The 25,521-nt window shown below is 41.7% G+C and overlaps 1 protein-coding gene and 1 long non-coding RNA gene across 2 annotated transcripts in view; one reads left to right on the plus strand and one right to left on the minus strand.

Annotated features, from left to right (window-relative positions):
* The first annotated feature begins 1,432 nt into the window (after nt 1–1,432).
* LOC135090263 (uncharacterized) lies at nt 1,433–18,270 on the plus strand. Its single transcript, XR_010261837.1, has 4 exons — nt 1,433–2,018; nt 11,165–11,385; nt 11,744–11,909; nt 17,819–18,270. It is a non-coding gene; the product is annotated as an uncharacterized LOC135090263 (long non-coding RNA).
* LOC135090262 (voltage-dependent calcium channel type A subunit alpha-1-like) overlaps nt 9,224–25,521 on the minus strand; it is a 290,421-nt gene continuing 274,123 nt past the window's right edge. Inside the window, exons 40-44 of the mRNA XM_063986871.1 lie at nt 23,569–23,729; nt 23,075–23,192; nt 17,868–18,031; nt 17,207–17,352; nt 9,224–15,200 (exon numbers count right to left, since the gene is read on the minus strand). Coding sequence (XP_063842941.1) covers nt 14,344–15,200; nt 17,207–17,352; nt 17,868–18,031; nt 23,075–23,192; nt 23,569–23,729 — 1,446 coding nt within the window. The 3' untranslated portion in view covers nt 9,224–14,343. The remainder of the gene's footprint in view (nt 15,201–17,206; nt 17,353–17,867; nt 18,032–23,074; nt 23,193–23,568; nt 23,730–25,521) is intronic.

Here is a 25,521-nt window from a genome sequence, read left to right on the forward strand (position 1 = left end):
CTGAGCGCCGCCTGATGAATACTGAATGGACAGGTGTGGAGAATTAGCGCTGGATCAGTAAAGGTGTCGACAGACCATCAAATAACGTAACCTAATCTAAATTAACCTAACCAAACCGAACCTAAACTAAACTAACCTAAATTAACTTAAACCTTACCTAACCTAATCTTACCTAACCTAACTTAACCGAACCGAACTGAACCTAAACTAACCTAACCAAACCGAACCGAACTTAATCTAACCAAACCGAATCGAACCAACCAAACCAAACGTAACCTAACCTAACCAAATATTAACTAGCTGAACCTAAACTAACCTTTTTCTTTCTTTGTCTTACCTTTCTTAACCTTACCTTAACCTCGCCTTACTAACCTAACCCAACTTCACCTTACCTAACCTAACCCAACTTCACCTTACCTAACCTAACCTTACCTTAATGTACCTTACCTAACCTGGTCTAGCTAACTATAAACTCAATTAACATTACCTTCCCTTCCCTTCCCTTCCCTTCCCTCCCCTTCCCTCCCCTTCCCTAACTTTAGGAACCAAACTTAAACTTACATTATCTAACCTAACAAGATAAACAGGCATTTAGCGGTTGTACATACATAATTAAATACTCAAGTCTCTCTCTCTCTCTCTCTCTCTCTCTCTCTCTCTCTCTCTCTCTCTCTCTCTCTCTCTCTCTCTCTCTCTCTCTCTCATTGCCATTCTTGGTTGCTGACTGAAGTAATATTCGATTATACATTCACTTAGTTTTCACTGCGTCGCTGCCGTGTCGGGGAGAAAACGCGCTTGAAACTGGGGGTAGTAATAGGAGTAGTAGTAGTAGTAGTAGTAGTAGTAGTAGTAGTAGTAGTAGGAGAAAGAGAGAGAGATAGAGAGATAACACCAGACATAAAACACCTCTTTCCATACGTAACCAAGTGTTGAACTGGAGCCATCTAGCGGCCAAACACCACATTACCCACACACTCTCGTTTGTCACCAGATGGCGGGCGTGTCTGGAGGCTGGGCGAGGCTGCACCACCACCACCACCACCTCTTCCTCCTCTTCCTCTTCCTCCTCCACCTCCTTGATGTTTGCGTGTGTTCTGAGTCTTGGCGTCTACAATAACTCTCAATTCTATAAATAAAAGCAATTCCAGTGTTGAGTGGTGCTTAAATAGAGTTGCGAGAGGGGGCAGGGGGAAGGAGTGGAGTGGAGCGAGGGAGTGAGGGCAGGGGGGGGGTTGGAAGGGAGATAGGACGGAGGAAGGAAGGAAGGGTGAAGGAAAGGACGTGTGGAGGAAGGGAGGAAGGGAAGGACTGGTGGAGAAATGTAAGCAAGAGAGAGAGAGAGAGAGGGAGAGAGAGAGAGGTACCATTATCCCCTCACTCTATCTTGTCTCACTCTCCCTCCTGTATTTCCTCAAGGCCATGCAGGCGCGAGTCAGGACCTGTATGTAGTGACCTTGATGTAGTGACCCCTGTAACCTCTGTAGCTGAGTTATAGTGACGCTTGTGACCTGAAATCGAGTCACTTGCTTATATCAAAGACGCAGCGTTTAGGATTCTACATTATTATCCTTTACAAAGCTTCGAAACTTCAGACCACTTCGCTAGTTTATATTTAAAGTCTCGTGCATTTGTGTATTAAATGATGCGATTGATGGAACGGTACGCTTGTTATCCTCACTACACCGGGACACGAAGCGACAAGGACCAAGGATAAAAACCCGAGTGATAAATGGACACAAGTGCTTCGGTGGGACAGTTCGGAACAGTTTCAAGACTCGAGTTCGAAGCTTAACGAACCACATGCCATCCTGCGGTCAGTCACCTCCGAAATGCGACGAGGGACATACAAGTGCGCCTTTCCAGCCGCTGCAGCCCCTCCTACCAGCCTTCCCAGCCTTTGAAAATCCTTCCTTCCTTCTAACCGCCCCTTCCAACCCTTCCTCTCAGCCCTTTCCAGCCCCATACCTTTCCCCGTGACATGATTTTCCAGCGTGTCTTGTACTGAGGGGATTGTGAAGGTGAGTGTCTCTGTGTGTGTGTGTGTGTGTGTGTGTCACTAATCACTGTGTTGCTGCCGCTTCCTGGTGGGCGCCGCTGCTTGGCTTGTCTTGTCCAGGAGAGTGTGGTAGTTTTAATTTGTTAGTTGTGTGTGTGTGTTTGCTTGGTTTTGTTCATCTGTGTATTTATTAACATTTATTTATTCGTGTATTTATTTGGTTATATATTTTGTTTAATTATTGGATTACTTACTGATTCTATTTGTTTGTTTTTTATTTTCTTTTTTTTTTTGGTAAATCCACGCTATCCTTCCTGTAGTTTACGTAATTACTTGGTTTGAAAGCCCAACGACGCGTGTAATTGGCCTGGTCGTTGCCTCGTTAAGATCAGCGGTATTACTCGTTATTTTCCCATCAGTTAGTTAATTTAGGTAATGCATCACTAATTGTCTTAAATATTCACTGGAGTGTCTTGGGGCTTAATTACCACCGACGTTAATTACCGTGGATCGTTGGGTCGTTAAGGGAACCAGTATTACTCATTTGTTAGGCAGCTATAGGACCATCTCCCAAATTCTTACGTGGTTTTACTGCCTTACTTTAATTACTGTGGGTCGTTGAGTCGTTAAGGAAACCACCAGTATTACTCATCTTGTTAACTCTAGGAACCTGTCCAAAATTCTTATTTATCTTAGTTTTCCTGTCTAACTTCTAATGACAAATTACTGTAGCTTGTTTGGTCATTAAGGAAATTTCACCAGTATTACTCGTATTGTCATCAAATTAATAGTAATCTTCCTCTTACCTACATCAATTTACCTACAATAGTTTGCCTTCCTTCAAACTGCAACGTTAATTACAGTAGGTTGTAGGTTCGTTAAGGAAAGCAGCATCACTCACTCCCGTCAGCTAGCCATACTAACCTCCCTCAGACTCTTATTTTCAGGCTAACTGCCCAATGACATTAATTTCTGTAGTTCGTTGGCTTGTTAAAGATCACAGCTTCACTTGTTCCGTTGTACTTAACATGAGTCAGTTCATTTGTTTATCAACTTACTAAACTGCACCGATACTGCAGTGAAATCACCTAGTTTAATGTCTAATGGCCCGTGAGTAATTGGTGTTTCTCTACGGCTCGTTAAGCAAAGCGCAACTATATAACTCATTGCTTTGTAGTTTATCCCAGTCATTTGTTTGGTGGGTTTCCATTGTTTTAATTATCTGCTATAGTGAAATTGACTTTTGGCGCATAACTCTTTATTTTAGCCTTTCCACTGCTATTTGGTGCATTTTTCCTTCATTACTAACGGCTTGAGATCATTTCCTTCCCTACATTGCACTGGCTAGAAATTACAATATTTTTTTTCTTCCCCGTAGCATATCACCACTGTTTTCACCGCTATCCTGCACATCTTTCCTTCATTACTAACGACTTAACGAACTTTTCCTCCTCTACAGCCATTTCCAAACATTGTAGTGACTGGAAACTGCAATATCGTCTTTTTTTCCTTTTTTCCGCAGCATAACACCTCTATTTTAACCCTTTCATTAACATTCTGCACAGCTTTCCTACATTACTAACGACTTGAGATCTTTTCCCCCTGTACAGCCACCTTCAAACACTAAACTGGCTTGAAATTGCATTATCTTTTTTTCTTCCGTTTTCCTTGTGGGTGCTTGAAAGGAACCACACACATTGTTGCCACAGTTCACTAATGTCGCTGGTTGGCTTGTTAAGGGAAGGGCGACGGTTTCATTCCGTTCCTTGTGCTAGATTTCGTTGCCCTACTTAGTTCTCCTCCTCCTCTTCCTCTTCCTCTCTCTTCTCAGCTTCCTTCTCTCCAGTCTTTGTTCTCTTCCTCTTCCATCCGCCGCCTTTTCCTTTTCCTCCTTTTCCTCCTCCTCTTCCTCCTCTTTCTTTTCTTCTTCTTCCTTTTTGCAAAACCCACATAATTCTCCTCTTTATCCTATTCACTGTTCTTTGACTATTTTTTTTATAATTACTCTTCAGTTTCCTTTATTCTGTTTACTTAGACCTCTTTATTCTGTTCACTCATACATACTTAACTTTATCCTAGTCATTTATTTCCTTTGTTGTTCACTTGTTTCCTTGAAGTCACTTTTTACGTAACTCTCTTTATTCCTTTCACTTATAGTCCTCGCAATCCTATTCTCTCACTTCTCTATCTCTATTAGTTTCCCTTAATTCTAATCCTTATATTCCTTGCCATCATAAACACTTCAGTCAGATTATAAAATGAATTACACCACACGCATGAACGAGTAATCGAGTCAGTGACCCTCCTCTTGCAGGCAGTTAGGGGCGGCAATTGGTCGGGTGGGGGAGGCGGGAGGTGGAGAGGAGAGAGAGAAGAGAAGAGAAGGAGAGGAGAGAAGTGAAGAGAAGAGAAGTTAAGTGTCTGGATAGTTCACTAGTGCAGTGGATCACCGTCAGTTGTCAGCAGTCACCTCAAGAGACACGCGGGCTGATTGGCGCGGCTGATTTGATTGTTAGGGAAGCGTCTGGCGTGTGGATAGTGTGAACCCTTTGTTTGTTTTCACGCTTGTACTCGCGGCGCCATAACCTAAACCAACCAAATCAATAACTCTTGTACTGTTAGTGTGATGCAGATAGTGTGATGCCGTGTGTTGTCTTGCTTTCACTCCCTCGTGCTGTCTTTAGCGTGGATCGAGTGACAATGGCAGGTTAACTAAACTACTTTCACATGCATGGTCTTTAATTGAATGCGTCGTGTGGGTAGTGTCACTTGGTGGGTTGGTTGCTTCACCTTCACTCCTTCCTCGTACTGTTTGTGTATCGTAGCGGGATGGGGCCATTACTGCGTCTCGGCCCAGTTGTGTGTGTGTGTGTGTGTGTGTGTGTGTGTTTGTGTGTTGCATTACTGACCCACTGTCTGTATTGGTCATTCGAAGTAATTCCTCTTAAGCTGAAGTAATCGCTGGGGAGAAGAAAGCAACACTCCACATCTGCCGCGGAGAGAGAGAGAGAGAGAGAGAGAGAGAGAGAGAGAGAGAGAGAGAGAGAGAGAGAGAGAGAGAGAGAGAGCAAATAGCCACGTGAGTTAATTATCAATATTTAAAAAGCAGTGCAGCAAGGTGTGACGCGCTACCTCCCCCTCCCCCCTCCCCCTTCCCCCTTCCCCCTTCCCCTCACACACAGACACACAAACACACACACGCAAGTTTGAGCAATTCACAAGCATCACGTTTGAAGTAGTTTTGTTCAATGAAATTAATTAGTTGGCTGAGGGCGGCACGGGTGGTGTGTGCGGGTGGCGGCCACAGCTGACGGGTGGCGCGGGGGGGGGGTGATGGGGGGATGAGAAGAGGAGACATGGTGGGAGAGGGAACAGAATGGGTGGAAGGGAGGGGAAGAGAGGGGAGACAGGGTAGGGGAAGGAAAGGAGAGGATGGGTTGAGAGGGCGAGAAGAAAGGGGAAGTGAGGGAGGAGGAGGGAAGCAAGGGGGAGGAAAATGTGATGGAGAAGAGAAAGGAAGAGTAAGTGATGGTTTGAGGAAGTAAGTGAAGGAATGGGTGCTGGAGGAAGAGGGAGGGGATGGGAAGGGGGTGAATAGATGTCAGGAAAACTAGGAACAGGAAGAGAAAGGGAAGGAAAGAGAATGGAGGAGGAAGACAGAAGAGGAAGGAGTGGTGTGGAGGGGAGGAAGGGGGAGGAAAGGATGGCGTAGTTGGGAGGGAGGGGAAGAAGGGCTGGTATCAGGGAAGGGAGGGGAGGAAGGGATGGTATTAGTGGAAGAGAAAGTTGGGGAGGAGGTGGGCAAGGGATGGTGTTGGGGAAGGAGTGTGGGTAGGGGGGAGAGAGGCACCGGCTGGAGCGAGTCCGTGGAAGCGAGTATTAATTAAATCATTATTATTCCTCTGCTTTTTGTATTCAAGGACGAGGGTGACGTGGTGGTGAATGTGTGTGTGTGTGTGTGTGTATCGTGTTTTATCTCGAATAATTTTGTTACATAGTTTTGGTCACTGCAAGAAAACATTAAGAAATAAATAGATAGATAATGAAATAAGTAGCTATTGAAATTAATAGCGAATGAAACGAAGAGATGATAAAACAAATGGATAAAGAAATTAAAGAAAAACACAAAATAGAATGAAACAAACGATAGACACCCCCAAACAACGAAACAAACCACACGAAACACTTACAAACTCCCCAAACCACCTTAACAAAACCGCAGAAACCAGCTTCTCCCAAACACCTTTCTTTCTCTTACCCCCAATTCTTCCTAACAAGCTCTAGTGGCTGGTGCTCACAGTTTTAACAGGTGTCTTCACGATTCTAATATTAGTTCAACAATTCTACATCGTCAAATGGGAAAAAAAAAAACATGAAAATCTGAATAATTATTGGCTTTTGAAAATTGACCTCAAAGGGTTTAGAAAGACAAGGCTGAAAGATATATATAAATCATGTTTTTTCTTCTTTTTTACGATTCCATTCCGGTAATAGCTTAACAAGAATGCTGAATCAGTAAGGGGAAAAAAAACACCAATGAAAACGTTAATTATCTTCGTGGCATTTGAATATTGTAACTCAGAGGGTTTCAAAATAAAGGGATAAGAGATTTATTTGAAGCCTTATAAAAAAAATCGTGATAAACTGATAATTATAATCCCTGTGTGTGTGTGTGTGTGTGTGTGTGTGTGTGTGTGGAGGCAGCTGTGAGGTGATGCAACATTGAGTGAACCAGACCAGGCCAGAGTGTGTGTAATATTAATATCTAGGGGACTGGGAGGGACACGGCGCCAGGGTTCGTATTTTGAAGCGCTTTGCTCTCACTACGACTGATTTCAAAGGCCACAGAAATGATTAGGCGCGTTTTCATAAGCGTTTCTCCAGTTAATAATGTAGAAATCTTGTTAATATATCACTGTAACCCTAAAAAAACACTAAAAAACTGTATAACTTCACCATGGTTATTTTCAGGTTATTTTCAAATGCCACAGACGTGTTTAGACAGTTTTCAGATATTTCTGCTGTTAATAATATAGCAATCTTGTTAATATGTCACAAGAACGATAAGAAAAACATCATTAAAAATTAGTTTAACTTTACCAAAATTATTTTCAAGGGCCAGAGATGATAGCCGGATTGTTTCCCCTGTTAATAATGTATAAATCTTGTTAATTTGTCACTAAAACCTTAAAAACAACATTAAAAACCCGTGTAGCTTAACTCGTAGGACCTTTTGAATGTAGTGAAGGTGCGCAGCAGGAGTGTTTCAGAATATATTGCCAAATGCCTTTGTTTTCTCGCGCCCCGTCTCTTTGAACAGCACGTGTTTCGCTTGGCGCTTACATTACAAGTATATTATCTAGGTCACGTGTGTGTGTGTGTGTGTGTGTGTGTGTGTTGCGGTGCGCTTTGAGGTTTTAAATTAATTGACCTTTTTTTGGGGGTGTATTGTTTGTACTGATTTGATTGGCATGGGTCAGTTGCCAGTCAGTCAGGCAGTCAGTCAGTTACTTGGTCAGTTTAATCAAACAGTCAATCATTTATAGTCGATTAATCGGTCAGTTTAGTTAGTTACCAGTCAGTCAAGTGACACGCATTCACATTTGGGTCATGGATTTTCTCTCTCTCTCTCTCTCTCTCTCTCTCTCTCTCTCTCTCTCTCTCTCTCTCTCTCTCTCTCTCTCTCTCTCTCTGCCAAAGTCAGAGAGAGAGAGAGAGAGAGAGAGAGAGAGAGAGAGAGAGCCGACTTTCGGCCTCCTCACATTACGTTACAATCGCTCATGAAATGTTAATCAGTGCAAGGGAAAGGAATCGAGGATGAGAGGCGGTCTGTAATGATGAGCAAGCCACGAACTGACGGCAGGATTACCAACTGATGCGTCCTGTCACTGCTGCCAATACCCATGGAACATTTTATATAAACTCCAGGATTACTGCTCGGAAACGTGGCCGAACATTATTGAATACTGAGCGAACATTGAACAGAAATATGTAGGCGCTACAGATTAGTGTGTGTGTGTGTGTGTGTGTGTGTGTGTGTGTGTGTGTGTGTGTGTACACCACAATTTGTTTTTCGTGTGTATTTCTTGTGTGTACTTCTTCTTATGTGTACATCATATAATTAGTTTATTATTATTATTATTATTATTATTATTATTATTATTATTATTATTATTATTATTATATTAACACTGCTAAGCGTTATGGTTCAGGGGAGTTTCTCGGTTGAAGTAACGCTCTCTCTCTCTCTCTCTCTCTCTCTCTCTCTCTCTCTCTCTCTCTCTCTCTCTCTCTCTCTCTCTCTCTCTCTCTCTCTCTCTCGTGACATATGGCCTCGTTACTGCTTCATAATTCAATCAGTCTAATTTTCAATCCTCTATTACAAGCCTGCGTGACTCACAGATCAAGAGGCTGTGATTGGCTGGCTGATTTACGCACCGCGGTCTGCCCGTAATGGTTATTATTCCCACGTTTTAAATTGTTGATTTTGTGCGTTATTGAATCGTCACGTTACTGGTTTTAATTATATATCCATCAGTACCCGCGTCGTGTCATCTCGTAGTCGTGAGAGAGAGAGAGAGAGAGAGAGAGAGAGAGAGAGAGAGAGAGAGAGAGAGAGAGAGAGCACCCAGAGATTAGTATAGGGTGTCACAAATAGCCTTGTAGGAGACAAAAGATCTGCTGCTGTTTTGTCATTCGTGATGGTTTGTTCTAATTATGAATACTTACCATTCTTTGATACACAGTGTAGGTTGTCACAAATAAATAGCCTTGTAAGAGCCAACAGGTCTGGTGGTGTTTTGTTATATTAGTGTTGCAATTCAGAACACTTAGCATTTGATAATTACATCATCAGCTCGTGTCAGTAGTGTTCTCCGTCATGCCGCGTCTCTCATCCACGTGGTGCAGTTGGTTAGCAGGGCAGCAGCTGACTAGTGGTATGCGTCTGTGTGAGTTTTAATGAGTGATGAAATTGGCTTTACAAAATTTAATGTAGTTCAGAATAATTCTCAGGTGTCTCGTGTGTCTTCCTGTGAGTCGTGTGTATGAAGATAGTGACATGACTGGATCTCTCGTTAACATGTCAGTTTCATGATTGTCTTCGTGTGCTTGAAGGGAAAATGTGCAGTCATTGAGGCGAAGTGTCTGAGCCGTGAAGTACACACGTGTTGCTCTAAAAGACTGTAAGGTTTTCATGAGAAGGAATAATAATAGAAACAAAAAATCTTTTTAAACAATGCATATTGATAAAATGTTTATTCGAGACATAATCCTGTACAGACCTGTTCACGCATTCTGTATGAAAACCCTTAGCAAGAGTACTGTTAGAAGTAGGGAGGAATGGAAAAACTGTCTTAGATATTCAGTAAACACACACTGCTTGCAAATTGGTATCATCAGCCTTAAAAATTTACTAATCTTGAACACTACCAGATGAAGGTAAGTCACTAGTTTCAGAGAATTCCGCATGGGATTTCCGAGCCCTCATTTATGTATTTTCATTTTTGTAGGTACAAGATTTGTAGGAAATTGGTTCTTACTGGAAGTCCCAGAAACTGGTGATTACAAAAAACTCCTGGATGAAGGCAGAATATCCTCAGGTTACACCCACAGTGGCTGTAGTTCCCTAGCACTACCTCTCACTTTGTTTCATTTATAGTAGGAAAATGAATGCTTTGTATAAAAGTTCCTTCAAAAACACCTACAGGGGTTAACGTGCTATACATAATCGAGTGAGCGGGTACAACAAAGTAGTCTGTCATATTACACACGCACTCCATCGCGTTGCATCGAGACGCGACCTTACTGAATCTTCGAAAAATCGAAGATTCATGAAAAAGCAACAAGAAAAAGACTTTTAGGAAATGCAAGTTTGGACGTTTTCCTTAGCAGCACTATACCAATCAGAATACAGTACTAATAGTTTCTAACTGATTGGCCAGTCATAGTTATATATTTTTAATTTGAAGATTTTTAGTTATACATTTTGCTTCTTCCTGTTATTTCATGCCCACAATCCAACTTTCATGACAAATGCAGCTGTTGTTCAGTGTTTCCCCATTTGATAAAACTATGTGCATGCCCATAACAATTCCGGAATTTGCTCTATAACCATTTTATCATCAGCTACAGTAAACAACAATGAACAGTTTTATAGATATTTACTTAAAATTTAGGAATGTTGATTGGTGCTTACAATAGGGAATACCCATAAACAGCAAGTATTACTTTGGCCATATTAGGTTCACAATCCGTACCTTTCAACAAAATGGGAACAGGAATGCTTTTAGTTTTGAATTTCCATGAAACACGAACATCCCACACAGCACTTTCAGGATACAACTCAAAGATCCGCACATGTATACCAAAGAGAGCTGTGTCCCAGCAATGCCAAGTCCTGTGTGCCTCGTACAGTGTGGCGCGCCGCGGCTCTGCCGGCTGACGTGACACAGAGCGCGCTGGCGCCCGGCTGACGCCCCACACTGACGGTGGCGACAGCACAGTGTCAGCACACAGGACTTGGGGAGCTCTGCTACGGTTCTTCATGACCCATGCCATAGTTCTGACGGGAAGATGAAAATTGAGCTTCGGTCAAGTGATCCCAAATGAACCTTACGGCATTATCACAATAAGCTCAAGATCCCAAATCTCGTCATGTCTCAATGACAGGCAAAGAGAAAACTGAAAAGAATGAAGGCACACACGATTATACAAAGAACGTACGACAGCTCTTTGTATGCTTCTAGAGACAAGGCCTGTATTTTGGGGGGGCCACTTGTTATGTTTCTAATTGTGGAGACAAATGAGGCATTACTGTCGAGTCTCGCATGTATTGAGACGAAACAATAGGAATAACTCCACTGTGTCACCCATCACTCACAGGGACTTTTCAAATCAATAACTATGAGGTCTGAAATGATAAGATTATGAAACAGTATCAAACTTGTTGAAAATCATCATGCACTAAGAGGATTGTGGCTATGTAGTAGTTTCTCTCAAAGGAAAATTCTTGATGTTCCTCACTGAAGTTACAAAACATGTTTTCATACATTTTACAGTTACAAAAGTCCATCTCTGGCCACCTAAGGGCTACTACTTATGTGGAGGAACAGTCAAGAATTTTCAGTGAAGACACTATTTCACATGAATCCTCACGCTGTCCCACAGGGAGCAGTGGCGGTGGCGGTGGCTGGCCTGGTGTGCGGCGCGGCTGGACAGTGTTTGGACCGCGGGGTGCCGGGTGCATGGCGGCCGATGCGGCGGTGAGGTGACGGCACCGCGGCCGCGCGTGGCACCCGCACCGAGGAAGGGTTCCAGAAAACTGATGTGGATCACATGATGAGTTCACCGAAAAAAAAAAAAAAAAAAAAAAAAAAACAGCAAATGAGGTACCCAATTTCTTGATTACATGATTAACACTCAAAATTATAACGAAAAAAAAAAAAAAAACTCTTCCTTCAACTTAAGTTCAAACGGACACCATCAGTTCCATAAGTGCTACTACACTTTTTTAGATTTAATAAATACTCATGTTTAGATCAATGATAGGCTATCATAGTTGACATATATATCTCTTATATATGCATATATTCATATATATATTTATATATGTATGTGGATTTTGAATTGTAACTTAATTTTCTTGTAATATGGTTTAAGATGAAGTTTCTATACAATATATTTATGATGAAACATTCAAGTATTAAGGAAGGAAGATCTTGAGGGTAGCAGTTATAGTGGTTGTAGTGAGTTTCAGCTGAAGACTGTACACTATGGGGCACTGCTGCTGCTCCCAGGCTGCCTCAGCACAGCAGCCGGGGGATCAGGTTCTTCCAAAAGTAACTGCCACTCAGCAGTTCCACTCTCGGTAGAATAATAATCTACAAATGTTTTTCAGCTTCGGTAAATACAGGTAAGTTATTAACATAAGCATATCTATGAATCTGAAATTAATTTCCTAAATTAGAAAAATATAGTTCCAAATTTGTTCAACAGGCTCAACACCAAATATATTTTGAAAGACTTAACCTTCTACTTGGGGAGACGTTTGGCTACCACTACATACTGATCTCAGTGAGGAGGAGTAACATTAAACTAAGACAGTTCATAAACCAAGACCAAAAGCTGCTGAATACAATCCAGTAGCAGAATGGAGGGTGGGGACCATGATGGCTTGAGTTATGGCTGAGTAATGATGATGCAAACTAAACACTAGTAATGGCTTTGTCTATTTTTTGCAATTCACTTTTGCTCTGATATAATTATGTAAAAAGTATCACTAGATAATGGGTTGGCAGTTCATAATATAATGTTTCAAACAATTTTACTGCAAGTAGAAAACGTATGCATTCCAATACGAGTGCCTTGGTGGGTTCAGCTGTGATTGGATTGTTTGCATACACAAGTGAAGGGTGTGGCGGGGGGAGCGGCCCTCACCGGGGCACACTGCCTGAGGCAACACTGTCACTGGGGCACCCAAGTGGTACCAACTACAAAGTGTATCACCAGACATGTCTCTCACTCATAAAAATGTACAGTTTTAAGCTTTTATTGGTAAGCTTTGCATCTCCTTTCATCAAGAGGCCACAATAAATGTTACGCCGAACTTGTTTGTTCACCAAACAAATGCTCAGGGCTTGTGTCTTGCAGCCCCCTCCCCCCACTGCCACTGACACAAAGGGTGGTCATTGCAACAGAAAGTTTGCCAAAGTGTGCACAGTATTGCTTGCAGCTCAGCATACTGTGAAGTGTGAGATCAAAGGTTCTGTACCAATTTAGCAGAATGGTGCAGTGTTGCATTATTCATGTCTGAACATGTGTAGCTCTGCTGCTGTACAGCAGCAACATTGTTTCCACTGTGGAAATTATCAGTTAAACAGAGCACAGGATGTGGATCTCTTGCACAACACTGCCAGTGTGAGTGGCAGCATTTGACAGTCAGTCAACTACATGGAACTATAGATGAAGGCAATATTAGGTTCCATAACTTGGATCATTTAAGCCAGTTGATGTTCTCCTTGTTAAAAGCATTAGTTCTTCCCTAGTTCTCTTTCTACTTTGGACTAAAATTAAAAGAGATGTATTAATTATGTTTAGGGACATGCAATAAGTCATGTACTGGTAACCAATGGATGAATCTTGACCCCATTTTGCAAGACAAAACATCTTCCATACAACTAACTGGCCTTCCCCAAGACAACTGGGTGGCACTTCACAAAAAGAAACACATTGCTCAAAAGTACTCAAGATAATTTACAAATCTAAACAAGAGAAGTTTTGCTCAAAAGTACTCAAGATAATTTACAAATCTAAACAAGAGAAATTTATAAACCTAATCTAAGACAAAATAGTAATTATTATGTAATAATAATAATAACTGATAATAACAACTGATCACCATTTTGTTGGTGAGACTAATTGACAGAAGTTACTCAAAATATCTATAGGTCAATGAATACTAATTCATCTAAAACCCGCTGTCCATTTGAAGCTCATTTTTAACATGGCTGTAGACCTGCTGTATAGGAATACTTCAAGGATAGCAGCAAGACGAAGACCTGCATGCCCGTCCACCTCCCCATGCATGAAATTATCAGTACAAAATTGTTAACTTTGGCAGACGACATCACTACCTTGTTCCTTGTCGCATGAGAAAGACGCAGAAACTTTGTCTCCATAGTGAATTGTAAATACTAGACTAGCTGTCAAAAACAATAAATAAAATATAACTATACTCATTCTACCTCTCATGAACTTAACAATATACGAGAGCCACACTCAGGTTGACCAACACAGTACTAATAATGGAGAACTAACAACTGCTGCAGTTATACTTGAGTGTATGGATGAGATGAGGCCCAATGATGCACACCATCATGTGTGAATGCCTTGTTGGTTTGGATTTAAATTTAGATTTGAATGATAATGATCTATGCTGATGAAAGGAAGTGTTGTAAGGAATGCATCAGTTGGTAGTAAATCATCATAACAATGACACATTCTCATGCATTCTCTGAAAAGACTTTAATTCACAGAAGTTGAGAGGAATCTCATTCTGCTCTTTTTTTGATATTCATACAACTCTCATACAGGAGAGCTACAGTAGTGGTGACATTAAAATATCACAGATTTGATAGAACATTTGTTGTATGTTATAAATAAAGCACTTGTAGGGGATATGGTACAAAACAAACATGAAGAGAAGCCACAAAAAAAATTGTGGCCATGGATAATTCCCCTGCCCGGGCCTGTGCCCCACTCTTCACCCAGGCACTGCTAGTCAGGGTGATGTCACCCCCCAGGCTGCCCATGGGGGGCTGGGGGCTCACACCACCCTGTGGGATCCACTAGCACCAGTCGTCCTCGTCACTGTCACTGTGGCGCACGCCTGGGACCGACCTCCTGGGTGCCCCCCCACCTGCCGCCCCCACCGGGGCAGGCAGCCGCGGCACGGCCCGGTCACGCCCCGGCTTGTACCCGTTAGGCACTGCTGGTGAGGGCAGCTGGCGAGTGCCCCGCCCGATGGCCACCGCCTGTTCAAAACTGAGCGGCTCCTCAGGCCGGCGCTCGTATGGGTATTGGTCTCTGATGGGCGCCATGGGAGGCCGCCGCAGTGCACCAGGTGGCAGCACCTTGCCCGGGGGCGGTGCCCGGGGCCTGGCACTGCCCTCTGCCGCCGGGGGAGTCCGTCTCTCTCTGAACACTGGTGGCATTTCTAACTTGGGCACATGCGTGGGCGAGGCATTCAGCTTTGGGAAGTTGATGGGCTGTGGCCTGGTTGGGGACTTTGCCCCGGGCAGTGGTGGGTGGCCTGGAGGCTGCTGGGAGGATTGGGATCCCAGGTGAAGTGTTGAGGGTTTGTTGGGTGTGGGGGGCAGCCGGCGGCCCCCACCTCTCCTCTGCGGTATGGTGGGGTAGCTGGAGCCTGCGTTCCTATGTGGCGAGGGGCTGCGTGACCGCCGGTCCAGTGACACTGTGCCGGAGTAGTGCTCCAGCATGCGGCCACGGCGGCTGGCTGTCCCAGACAGCCCTGAGGGTGGCGAGGGGCTGCGGGAGCGAGCGTCCAATCTGGTGGTGGTCATGTAGGGACGGTCGGGACTGTTAGGGTGGGAGCGTATAGTCCTGAGGCCCCACTGATGGGGTGGGAGGGGGTCACGGCGCCGCACTGGGGACATTGCCCCATAGCCGTCGCCGTACATCTTCCCTGGAGGAAGGAAGCATAATTAATGTGAAGCACTGGTGAGATGGGTAGGTGTTGAAATGTCTGTGCTGCTGTTTGAAATATACAAAGGAAAAGGAAAAAAAGTATTGATTAACATTAAAATCATGAAATATGAACATCATGGAATACAAACTACTGTTACAATAATATATATATATATATATATATATATATATATATATATATATATATATATATATATATATATATATATATATATATATATAAAGTCCTGACAATTAAATAATAGCATGCAGAACACCATATTTTTTCCAACTGTATCTATGGTATAGTAGTGACTGTTCTTAGCTAGCCATAGTTTGAAGTCTTTGAAGTCTGTCTGCTCCCCCTCTTCTTGCAAACTGACAGGGAGTGAGGAACTACTGAAGGAACACAGAAGACTAAGAGAGCAGAAGACCATAAAGACCACACACAGGAGAGAAGAGAAGAACCACATACATGAGAGAAGAACCACACACACTAGAGAAGAACTACACACACTAGAGAAGAGAAGAACCACACACAGAAGAGAAGAGAAGAACCACACACACAAGAAAAGAAGAGAAGAACCACACACACAAGAAAAGATGAGAAGAACCACACACAGAGGACCACTTCCTCCATCTTCTATTCTTCTTTTCCTTCTCTTTTTCCTTTGTTCTTTCACTTCCCTTCTTTTGCCCTTCTCTTCCTTATTATCCTCTCTCTCTCTCTCTCTCTCTCTCTCTCTCTCTCTCTCTCTCTCTCTCTCTCTCTCTCTCTCTCTCTCTCTCTCTCTCTCTCTCCACAGCCCACAGAGCCACAGTATGTTTACGAACCACAGTATGTTTACGAACCACAGTCACTTACCACTCCCACTCCCATATAAAACTACCCCCCCATAATAAATTATAAAATAACTCACAAAGCAGTATTTTATTCCTGGAAAATAAATATATGTCAGGTATGAGTTCAAACCATAAGAGTTCGTCTGTTCTGGAGTAATTGATTGAAAATGTAAGCTTGTAAATAAACACCTATACCATTACACATTACATTATTAGGCAAAGCTTTTTAAGAATGATGTAACCTTACTAAACATGATAACAAAGTCTGAGCTTCCTAATTCTTCTTGGTTTATCTGACCAAGGGAAGTAGTACAGTAAGTTAGAGAGGAACACACAAACAGAGCTGAGGTCATATGGTGGTATATGAACTCAAGGAGACAGTGATCTTAGGGAGGTAGTGTATGAACTTGAACAATAACCATAGGAAATGACTTTGCTGCACAGGATAAGTGAAGTAATTTAAATATATATATATTTCTTGTGTGACACTAGAATATAAGATTGGCAATGTTAAAATGAAAGGTAAAAGCAACAGAAATACGAATTCAAATCTAAAAACTACAATTCAAGAGGGCTGAGATTTGAATGTACTAATTTCAAAAGAAGGGGGTACTGGCTCCACGTGGTAAAGTGATGTTACAGAAAGTACTGGTGGCTAGTGTAAGATGAAAAGGAGGACAATGATCTAATAAATAGAAATCTTTCTTACCCTCCTAGTAAATAGCAATCTTTCTTACCTTCCTACCCTCTTTCCTCTTCATTACCCTCCCCTTTCCTTCCTCCTCTTCCTTCCTATTGTTATCTTTTCTTCTCCTTTCCTCTACCTGTCCACTACTACATCATTTCTCTCTCTCTCTCTCTCTCTCTCTCTCTCTCTCTCTCTCTCTCTCTCTCTCTCTCTCTCTCTCTCTCTCTCTCTCTCTCTCTCTCTCTCTCTCTCTCTCTCTCTCTCTCTCCTGTTTCCTTCCTGTCCATTAGTACATCTTTTTTTTCTCTTCCTCTTCCTTACCCTTTCCCCTTTCCTTCCTCTTTTTATCTTTCATTTTCTTTCTTCCTGTCCACTACTATATATAGATCTCTCTCTCTCCCTATCACACCTGGAGTTCCTGAGAGTGGTGATGTTGCTGGTGGTGCCTTGCCCATCATTTCATTGTCACCTACCTCGTCTGTCTCTCTTGTGGGGGCCGTCATACTTCACGAGGTCCACCACGTCGCTCACACAGTCACTGAAGCCAATCTCGTGCAGGTGCTGGTTGGACTTCCTCAGTGATGGACTGTGGCGGATGGGAGTGGGTGAGCGGACCCGTCTGTCAGGACATGGTGGCGCTTGTAACGTTTGCACCCGAGTGGCTTGCTTGTGGCGACTTACGAATTAATTTTGTGGGATTTGGGACACATTCATTGTGTGGGATGGTTGGACATCAGAAACATAATTATGTAGGATTTAGGGAACACAGGTAATTTTGTGGGGATTATAGGATTTAGGAAACATAATTTTGTGGGATTGTGGAATTTACATCACATACAAATTTGAGGGATTATGGACCTTGGAAAACACATAATTTCATAGGATTTGGGATACACATCATTTTAAGGGATTGTGGGATTTGGAAAACATTCACTATTGTTGCATGCTCCCTTAACTTGTGTGTGCTTTATCACTTCTTCTAAACATTTTTTGGACTTGGGCAAACTGGCCCTAATTTAAAAGTGAGCAGCCATTGTGTATGCATATGATGTAATATATTTCACATATAGCACACATTATTTCAGCCAAGGTTGCACTGTGGCTCACAACAGACAAGAACACAGCGCTGGGCACCTGTGAGGAGGGGTTGGTGACTGGAAGCCCCGCACGGGTGAGGGTGACCGCGACCTGTACCTATTGATCGGGTACTCCTCCGGCCTGAGGTGGAACCCTTCCTCGGAGGCCATGGATCCTCTCCTGGACGCCTGCTTCACCACCTCTGCCAGCTCCAGGCCCACCTTCAGGATTAGGAAACATTAAAACTGTGTGCTCTCGGCGCCCTGAGCCAGCCTACAGCGAGGCAGCTGGGCACACTCTTCTGGGCCACTGTCATGTTTGGGACAAGACACTATGTATGCTAGTGGGAACCAATTCTTGTGCTTTGTGAAGCTAACTGTAAAAAGCATATATATATATATATATATATATATATATATATATATATATATATATATATATATATATATATATATATATATATATATATATATATATATATATAAAATAAAATGATCATAAATAATGTGTGTGTTTCAATATGTAAAATGTACCTCATAAACTAAAGTCTTTCCATCCAAAGGGATAAAAGAAAAGTTCTGTGAAATAATAATAATAATAGTAAGAGGCAGAATTTGTTGTAAGCTTTGATGCATGTCAAAACAGGCATACATGAAAGAACCTTTAGCACTTAACACTACATGGGTCTCAGATAACTGTACATGACTGAATGGCAGTAAGCAACATAACTGCATGGTAGTAAGCAGTAATGGTGACTGAGACTATGTCTGTCTGGTGCAGGAGTGAAGCATTAGCAATCTACTGATTTTATAATTCCAGAAGAACAAAGTCCATCCAGGCTCAGTTTGCAAGGAACTTTCACTACCTGCTCAGAAGCAAGACTGTCGTGACATACGCGCGCTGTGAAGGAAGCTGGTAATGTGTACTGCCTTATCACTGTTCAAATGATCCAGGTGGTAGAAAAGTGGATCTTTTAACTTCATACCCAGTATGTATGTAATTTTGTTTGTATAGTAATACCTTGCCAATGATATTTCAAAACATCAAAATATTGTTTGTCAGATAGTCATTTTCCTGTTAAGTGTAACATATGCAAATCAGAACATCACACAAAAATTTTAAAAGCCAAAAAACAGCTAAACCACTGGACAGTTTACCATCAGGCACTGGAAAGCCCATAGAAACACACATGATCTGTGAGACACGGGAACATCACGCTAGTGGTGGAAATAGTCTGGCAATCTGTGGTGAGAGCTTGGACACGGGAGGATAGTTCAGATGAAACAGGACAACATGAGGGTGGGAAAGAAAAACTGAGAACTAAAGCGAATAAGTAATATGAGTGACAATATCACAGTGTCGGACTGAAACCAAGAAAAAAACACGCACATTTAAAAGTAGTAATAAGGAATGAATGAGGGGATGAACAATGCATCTGAAAGAGAGGCACATTTGGTCAACACACAAGGACATCAGGTCACTGGGTACAGAGGACGAGCCCGGGTCACAGGAGGTACAGATACACAGGTGACGGTGGCGAGCGGCCTCACTCTTGACACCAACAACACTCAGCGTGGGTCTATATCAAACGCACAGTACTGCAATACCTTCCTTAACTTGGACTGACCAGCAATTTCACTTCAGATAAAACATTAAAAAAGAAACCAACAAAATTCAGTAACTAAATAATCGTAATGAAATCTGTACTTTGAGACTTGGAATGATTTCTTAACAATTTCACTTCAGATAAAATGTTAAAAAAGGAACCACCAAAATTCAGTAACTAAATAATCGTAATGAAATCTGTCTGTAGTTTGATAATGAATGTTGTGCAACTTTCTGTATGATAAAAAGTTTTAGTAGCAGAGTTGGGAAATGAAGTTTATGATAAATGAAGTTGTTCTTAGCAATTTCACCAGCTAAAACATATAAAAAAAAGAACAAACAAAATTGAATGACAATAATCATGATAACATCTCTACTGATATGTGTGACTGCATGACAAAGTTTTAGTAACAGAATTGTGAAGTTATTATGTGCAGTAAAGACAGATAAAACTAAATGATAACTGTATCTGAATGTATTTCTGCCTTGATGATGAACATTGTATGGTTAATGCACTTGTAGCGTATCATCATTATCATCATCACCATTATTATCACCATCATCATCACCAGCCTAGACCCATATTCAGAAATGCTTTACTTTCTTGCTACAACTATTTTCAAATGCCACAGAGATGATTAACCCAGTTCTTAAGAGTGTTTCTCCTGTTAATGATGTAGAAATCTTGTTAATTTGTCACTAGAACCATAAAAAAAACACCTTAAAACCCTGTCACTTCAACTAGAGCCTTTTGAAAGTAGTGGGTATGCGGCAAAGAAATATTTCAGAATGAGCCTTTGGGTGGTAGTGGTGGTGGTGGTGGTGGTGGTGTCTTAGCATGAGCTAGTCTGGGTCCTCTTGACAGCGAATTGTTTGTGTTAATCCATACACACTGGGGATTAATACTTATAGTTAGTCAGTCAGGTTATTCCTTCCTTTGAAAAGATACTTGCCAGTTATCTTGGGCATCTGGGAAAAAATATGCAGATACAAATCTAGACACAAATCTATGAGTGTGGAGGCTACAAGTGCACCAATCAGAGGCAATGAGTACAGTGGTGTGGTGAAGTGGCAGGACAAATAGATACAAGTAGATACAGTGGCCAAACATACCATACTATGATTTGAGCAAATAAAGATTTATGTATAACTATCTCCCCCTTAAAAGAGGGTTACCAAGACAAGACATCATTTCATCTCTCAGTGCCAAGAATGTAAACGAATTCCCCTTTTGTGATGAGATCAGTATTCTTTTCCCTGAATGTGGTGATGCCTGTTTGTGTGTTAATGGTTGAAAGCTGAGATGGTGCAGAACTTAAGTGATGATCCTACATGATGCCTGATGTCTTCCTTGCCCTTGTAGTAACAGTTAGATTTAATGAGAAACTGTAAATGTTAACTTCTCACATTTGCTCTTTGCACACCCACCCACACATATACATACACACACACACACATTCTGACAACCCAATAGATTCAGTATGAGGATCTAAGAGGTCAGGAAGAGAAGTAACAATGAGATGGATGGTGAAAGTCATGCCACACTGGTGACTGACAGGAATGGTGACTCAGTGGTGGGAGGCATGGCTGGCACTCACTGTTGTAGGGCGGCACTTCACCACGTGCCGCTCCTCTACCAGAGTAGAGGGAGGAACTGCCATGATTACTGTTAACCGTGAGTGAAAGACAACTTGTACTTAAAAACAAAAAGTTGATGATCGATCTATCTAAAACAAAACAACGTCCTTAGTACAAAAATCAAAATCAAAATTGTTGCTTCAAAAAAGAGCATCTAAGTGAAAACATTACTAGTACTAATTTAATACAGACCCATTACAAAGTCACATAATCAGTTCATAGAAAATCTCTCACACTACATCAGAAGTGTAAAAGAGCAGCACAGCCAACCCCAGTGCATGGCTTCCTTCCTTGCTCTGTTTTTCTCACCACCTCGAGCAGCCACCTGATCTTAAAGCCCTGACAGAAGCCATCCACTGAGGTCTGCTGCAGGAAAACACACAGATGGAAACTATATCAAAACAGTAAAATAAACACTTTGACGGCATGACTGGTGCTACATCTCTATTCTTCTAAATATAAAATGTAAAGCCATTGTTACATAATAGTAGATTCTAACAAGTCTATTCTAGATTAGGAAGGAGGGAACAGCATCCATCACTGCACTGTAACCCTTGTGTACTTCAAAAATGTCTTTACTATGAGGCATACCACGCAAATTCTAAGTCTACAGTATTTTTGACACCAATAAAATCCAAGGGTTGACTAGTAATCTATTGTTACCCTACCCTAGGGTCTCATAACCCGAGATGTGTTCTATTCTACAGGTAAAATTACTTCTCAGCTAAACAACCAGATTCTTGGCAAAGGCACTTCACAGAAACCTCTTCATGTCTCTAAGAAAATGTTTCAAGACTATCATTTTCAGTCTAGCACTAACAAGATATTAAGCATCTAAGACCATTTGTGACGTCAAGTACCAAGTTCAGAGCTTTTGATCAGTATTGTTCCCATTACGGCTACACTAATGCTTGGTCAATACCCAGTTCATTACATCAAACTATCACAAGCTCACTGGTAATGCCACAAATATACACTATAAAAAAGACAGCAGAGGAGAATTTTCAGCTTGAAAAAACACCAGGAAGTTTTGGCAAGTTGAACAAACAGAGTAAATGTCCAAGAGAAAACAGTGTGTGGTACTGCCAAGGCCGGCGTGACACAGCGACTCATGTCATCTGAGAATGCCGACGGTTCATGCTAGTTTGGATTCAGTAAAGCAAATAGTCTCCATAAAATTCAGGATAATCTGCTACTCTAAATGTTAAAACAATAACTTCATGAATTTAGTTCTTTTAGAGTATGACATAATATCAAATCAGTAACTTGTGTTACTGGAGAAACTGAGTTGTTTTCATTATTCAAGTGAAAACTAATGGAATCCAGAATAAGAATGTATACTGACTGAAATTATCTTGTACTGTGGATTAAATAATTGTGCTAGCACAAATTTAGAATCATGTGTCACTCCTGCCTTGGTGGTCCACCTCACACTCCTACTCCAGCAAAAGTGCCTACCACCCAACACAGACACTCAGCCACACCTGGAACACTGAAGGGGAGGGGGAGTTGGGGGCATCATGAAGTGGGGGTTACTCTGAAGGGGGACTGTTTCTGTTGACTTACTGGTGAGGGAATGGAGGATCTGAGGTGGTGCTGCTGCTCTACCTCAAAGACTGTGACTGACTCTCGTGGAGAAGTGTTTCTTTAGATTAACATCAAACTGTGCACATCAAACTCGTGAAGACTTTAACTACTACTGATGAATTACTGCAAACTGTTGTGCATAAGGGTCTTCTGCAAACCCTTGGAATGATGTGGGTAGACAGCTATCAGTTCCTACATTATATTTCATCTGAGATCTTAGGCAGCTGATCTTTACAGAAGAAACTTTCAACTTTATAGCAATTCAATGAGCAATGACTACAAATACTCTCAGCTTTCCTAAATACTTGAGTGCTGTGAGGGAATGGGGTGTTTCCAAGTGTGGGGGAGCAGAGGTGGAAGTGGGGGTGGTGAGCCTAGCCATGCGGCAGTGAACATGTTGACACCATGCAACGCGAGGATGGCTAGCACCAAACCTGCCAGCTGGCCACACTCGACACGTCGTGGTCTGAGCCACGCTGGGAACTACTGCCTCCCCCCAACAACGCCAGGGATTTTTTCGACCCTTTGTCACTACCAAGTACATTATCTATGCTGTAAAGTGGAGAAATTGAAGAATGATCAGTCTTCAAGTTACTGCTTCACTTTTGGGGTGATACCATAGTCTTAATTATGACAGCCATCACAGCAGTAATATGGAAAAAAAACTAAACTTGCTGAAGACTGAAGATATATATACATATATACATATACATATACATACATCCTTGAGTCAGTGTACACAGACAGGAGTTAGGTGTACCAACATCCCCATGAAACAAGTTACTGCTGCAGGTGTGTGGTGGCTGCCTTACATTTAGCACCACCAGTATCCCCACTGTTTATTGTCATCATATATTTCACATGTCCAGGACAAGTTGAGTGGCCAGGGCCGGAGGCAGGAGGCAGGCGGGAGCCAGAGACGCCCTACCTTACGTTGGAATGGGTGAGGCTGTCCTGCCGACTGTGGCGTCCCTGGGAGTCGTGCTGCTCGTCAACGGAGCGCGGGAGGCTTGACCTTGAGGCGTTGACACTCTTGGGTGGGGCTGTTGGTGCTGCTATGCCCATCAGTCGCTCAAACAAACTGGGCTTCTGTGGTGCCACCATTGGGGGGTCAAGGGAGGGTGAAATGCTCGACACATGGAAGCTTTAGTTGACTACACTTTGAAGAGTGACTAGGTATTGAGGTGCAAGAGAGGACTGGCTTCATCACAAGCTATAGTAGATAAAGAGCTCAAAAGTTATCCAACATTACCAGAGTAGTACATGAGGACTAAGAGAGGCTTACTTCATGAATAAAACTTTCAACTGAGCTTCCATTTTCGAACTCCTACAAACATAAACTTGAAATGTAAATAATAATAATAATAATAATAATAATAATAATAATAATAATAATAATAATAAGGCTTTGTGACAAGTTTAGTGATATTTATAAACATCAATAACAACAGAAATGAAGAAATCAATCCAATGCAGGATGAAAGAGGAAGAAGGCCATTAGGGGAGTGGTGGCATGACAGTCGTATCTTACTTAACTCTGAGTCTTGCAGAGGCATTACCATGGGGGATGCCAGATCACTGCGGGTGGCCTACTCACAAGGTCTTAAATTTACAGTGACCATTATATAATTAATAATATTGACCCTAGCAACTGAAAAGAAGTGAGATTCCTTTTTTTTTTTTGATACATTATGAACAAAATAGAAAAAAACCTTGTCTTAATTTATGTGAAGGGATTTCATTCTACAACCGCCATCCACAAACACCAGTAATATGTGTCTTTCATTTTCAACTTGTGATGGAAAACCCTACACACAATAGAGGTAATAGCTCAACACGCAAAAAGAGGAGATGAAATAAATAAGAATGTCCCAAAATACATAGTATAGATTCTTAGTGCCTCTTTTAAATGTGTATGTATGAATGATTTAGCAGATGCATCGTGGGTAATTTTTTAGTAGTATTCTATTATGTGTATTACTACCCATAGTCAATCACTAGATCAAGATCACACCACTATTGAAAAACCTAACCAATAACTTGGGCATTTGGGCAATATTCAATAATACTAGTAATTATATATAACATTGTAAAAAGTGGTTGCATATAACTTGGTTACTTAATTGGTAAAAGTGTGGAAAACCATTTCCATTCAATTACTGAGGTATTTATGGTAAAATTAAGAAGTTATTTTGTTTGGTAATAAAAGTGTGTAAAGTATAGTACATTCCCTCCACCGAGATCACTTCTGCATGACACACACACAGAAGCGATCCCTGAGGAGGTGTCACTGAGGTGAGGGTAGCGAGGGTGGCTATGGTCCAGGCTGTGTACACGCTATGGGGCAATGGCTGGCTAACATGCGAGGCTCTAGCAGCGGCCTGCTCATACTCAACTGGCTTCTTGCTTTCATCACTCAGTTGTATGCAAACTCCACAGCCCAACCTTGGCATCCTGTCATCCAGGTGTAACCTGCTCTTTGGTGATAAAATTTGTCTGGGTATTGAGTAAGCTAAACTATCAGTATATATATATATATATATATATATATATATATATATATATATATATATATATATATATATATATATATATATATATATATATATATATATATATATATATATATATTCAAATGAGCAACCCTGAGAAGAAAGCTTTCAATCGCAAGAGTAGATGCATCTCAGTGTCTCCAATGGTGAGGATTCATCACCAAGGCATACAATGGAATCCTCATTCTGGACGACGATCGTAAGCAATGGTTGAGAGCCTTGCAAGGTGGTGTGGGCTGGTGTGGTTATGTCCAAGTCTGTTTGTAGGGAGGAGCTGGGTCTCTTTGTGATTTATCATACCATGATTAGCACTGAATTAAAAGAAAATT

The sequence above is a fragment of the Scylla paramamosain genome, chromosome 34, assembly GCF_035594125.1.
Source record: "Scylla paramamosain isolate STU-SP2022 chromosome 34, ASM3559412v1, whole genome shotgun sequence".
NCBI lineage: Eukaryota > Metazoa > Arthropoda > Malacostraca > Decapoda > Portunidae > Scylla > Scylla paramamosain.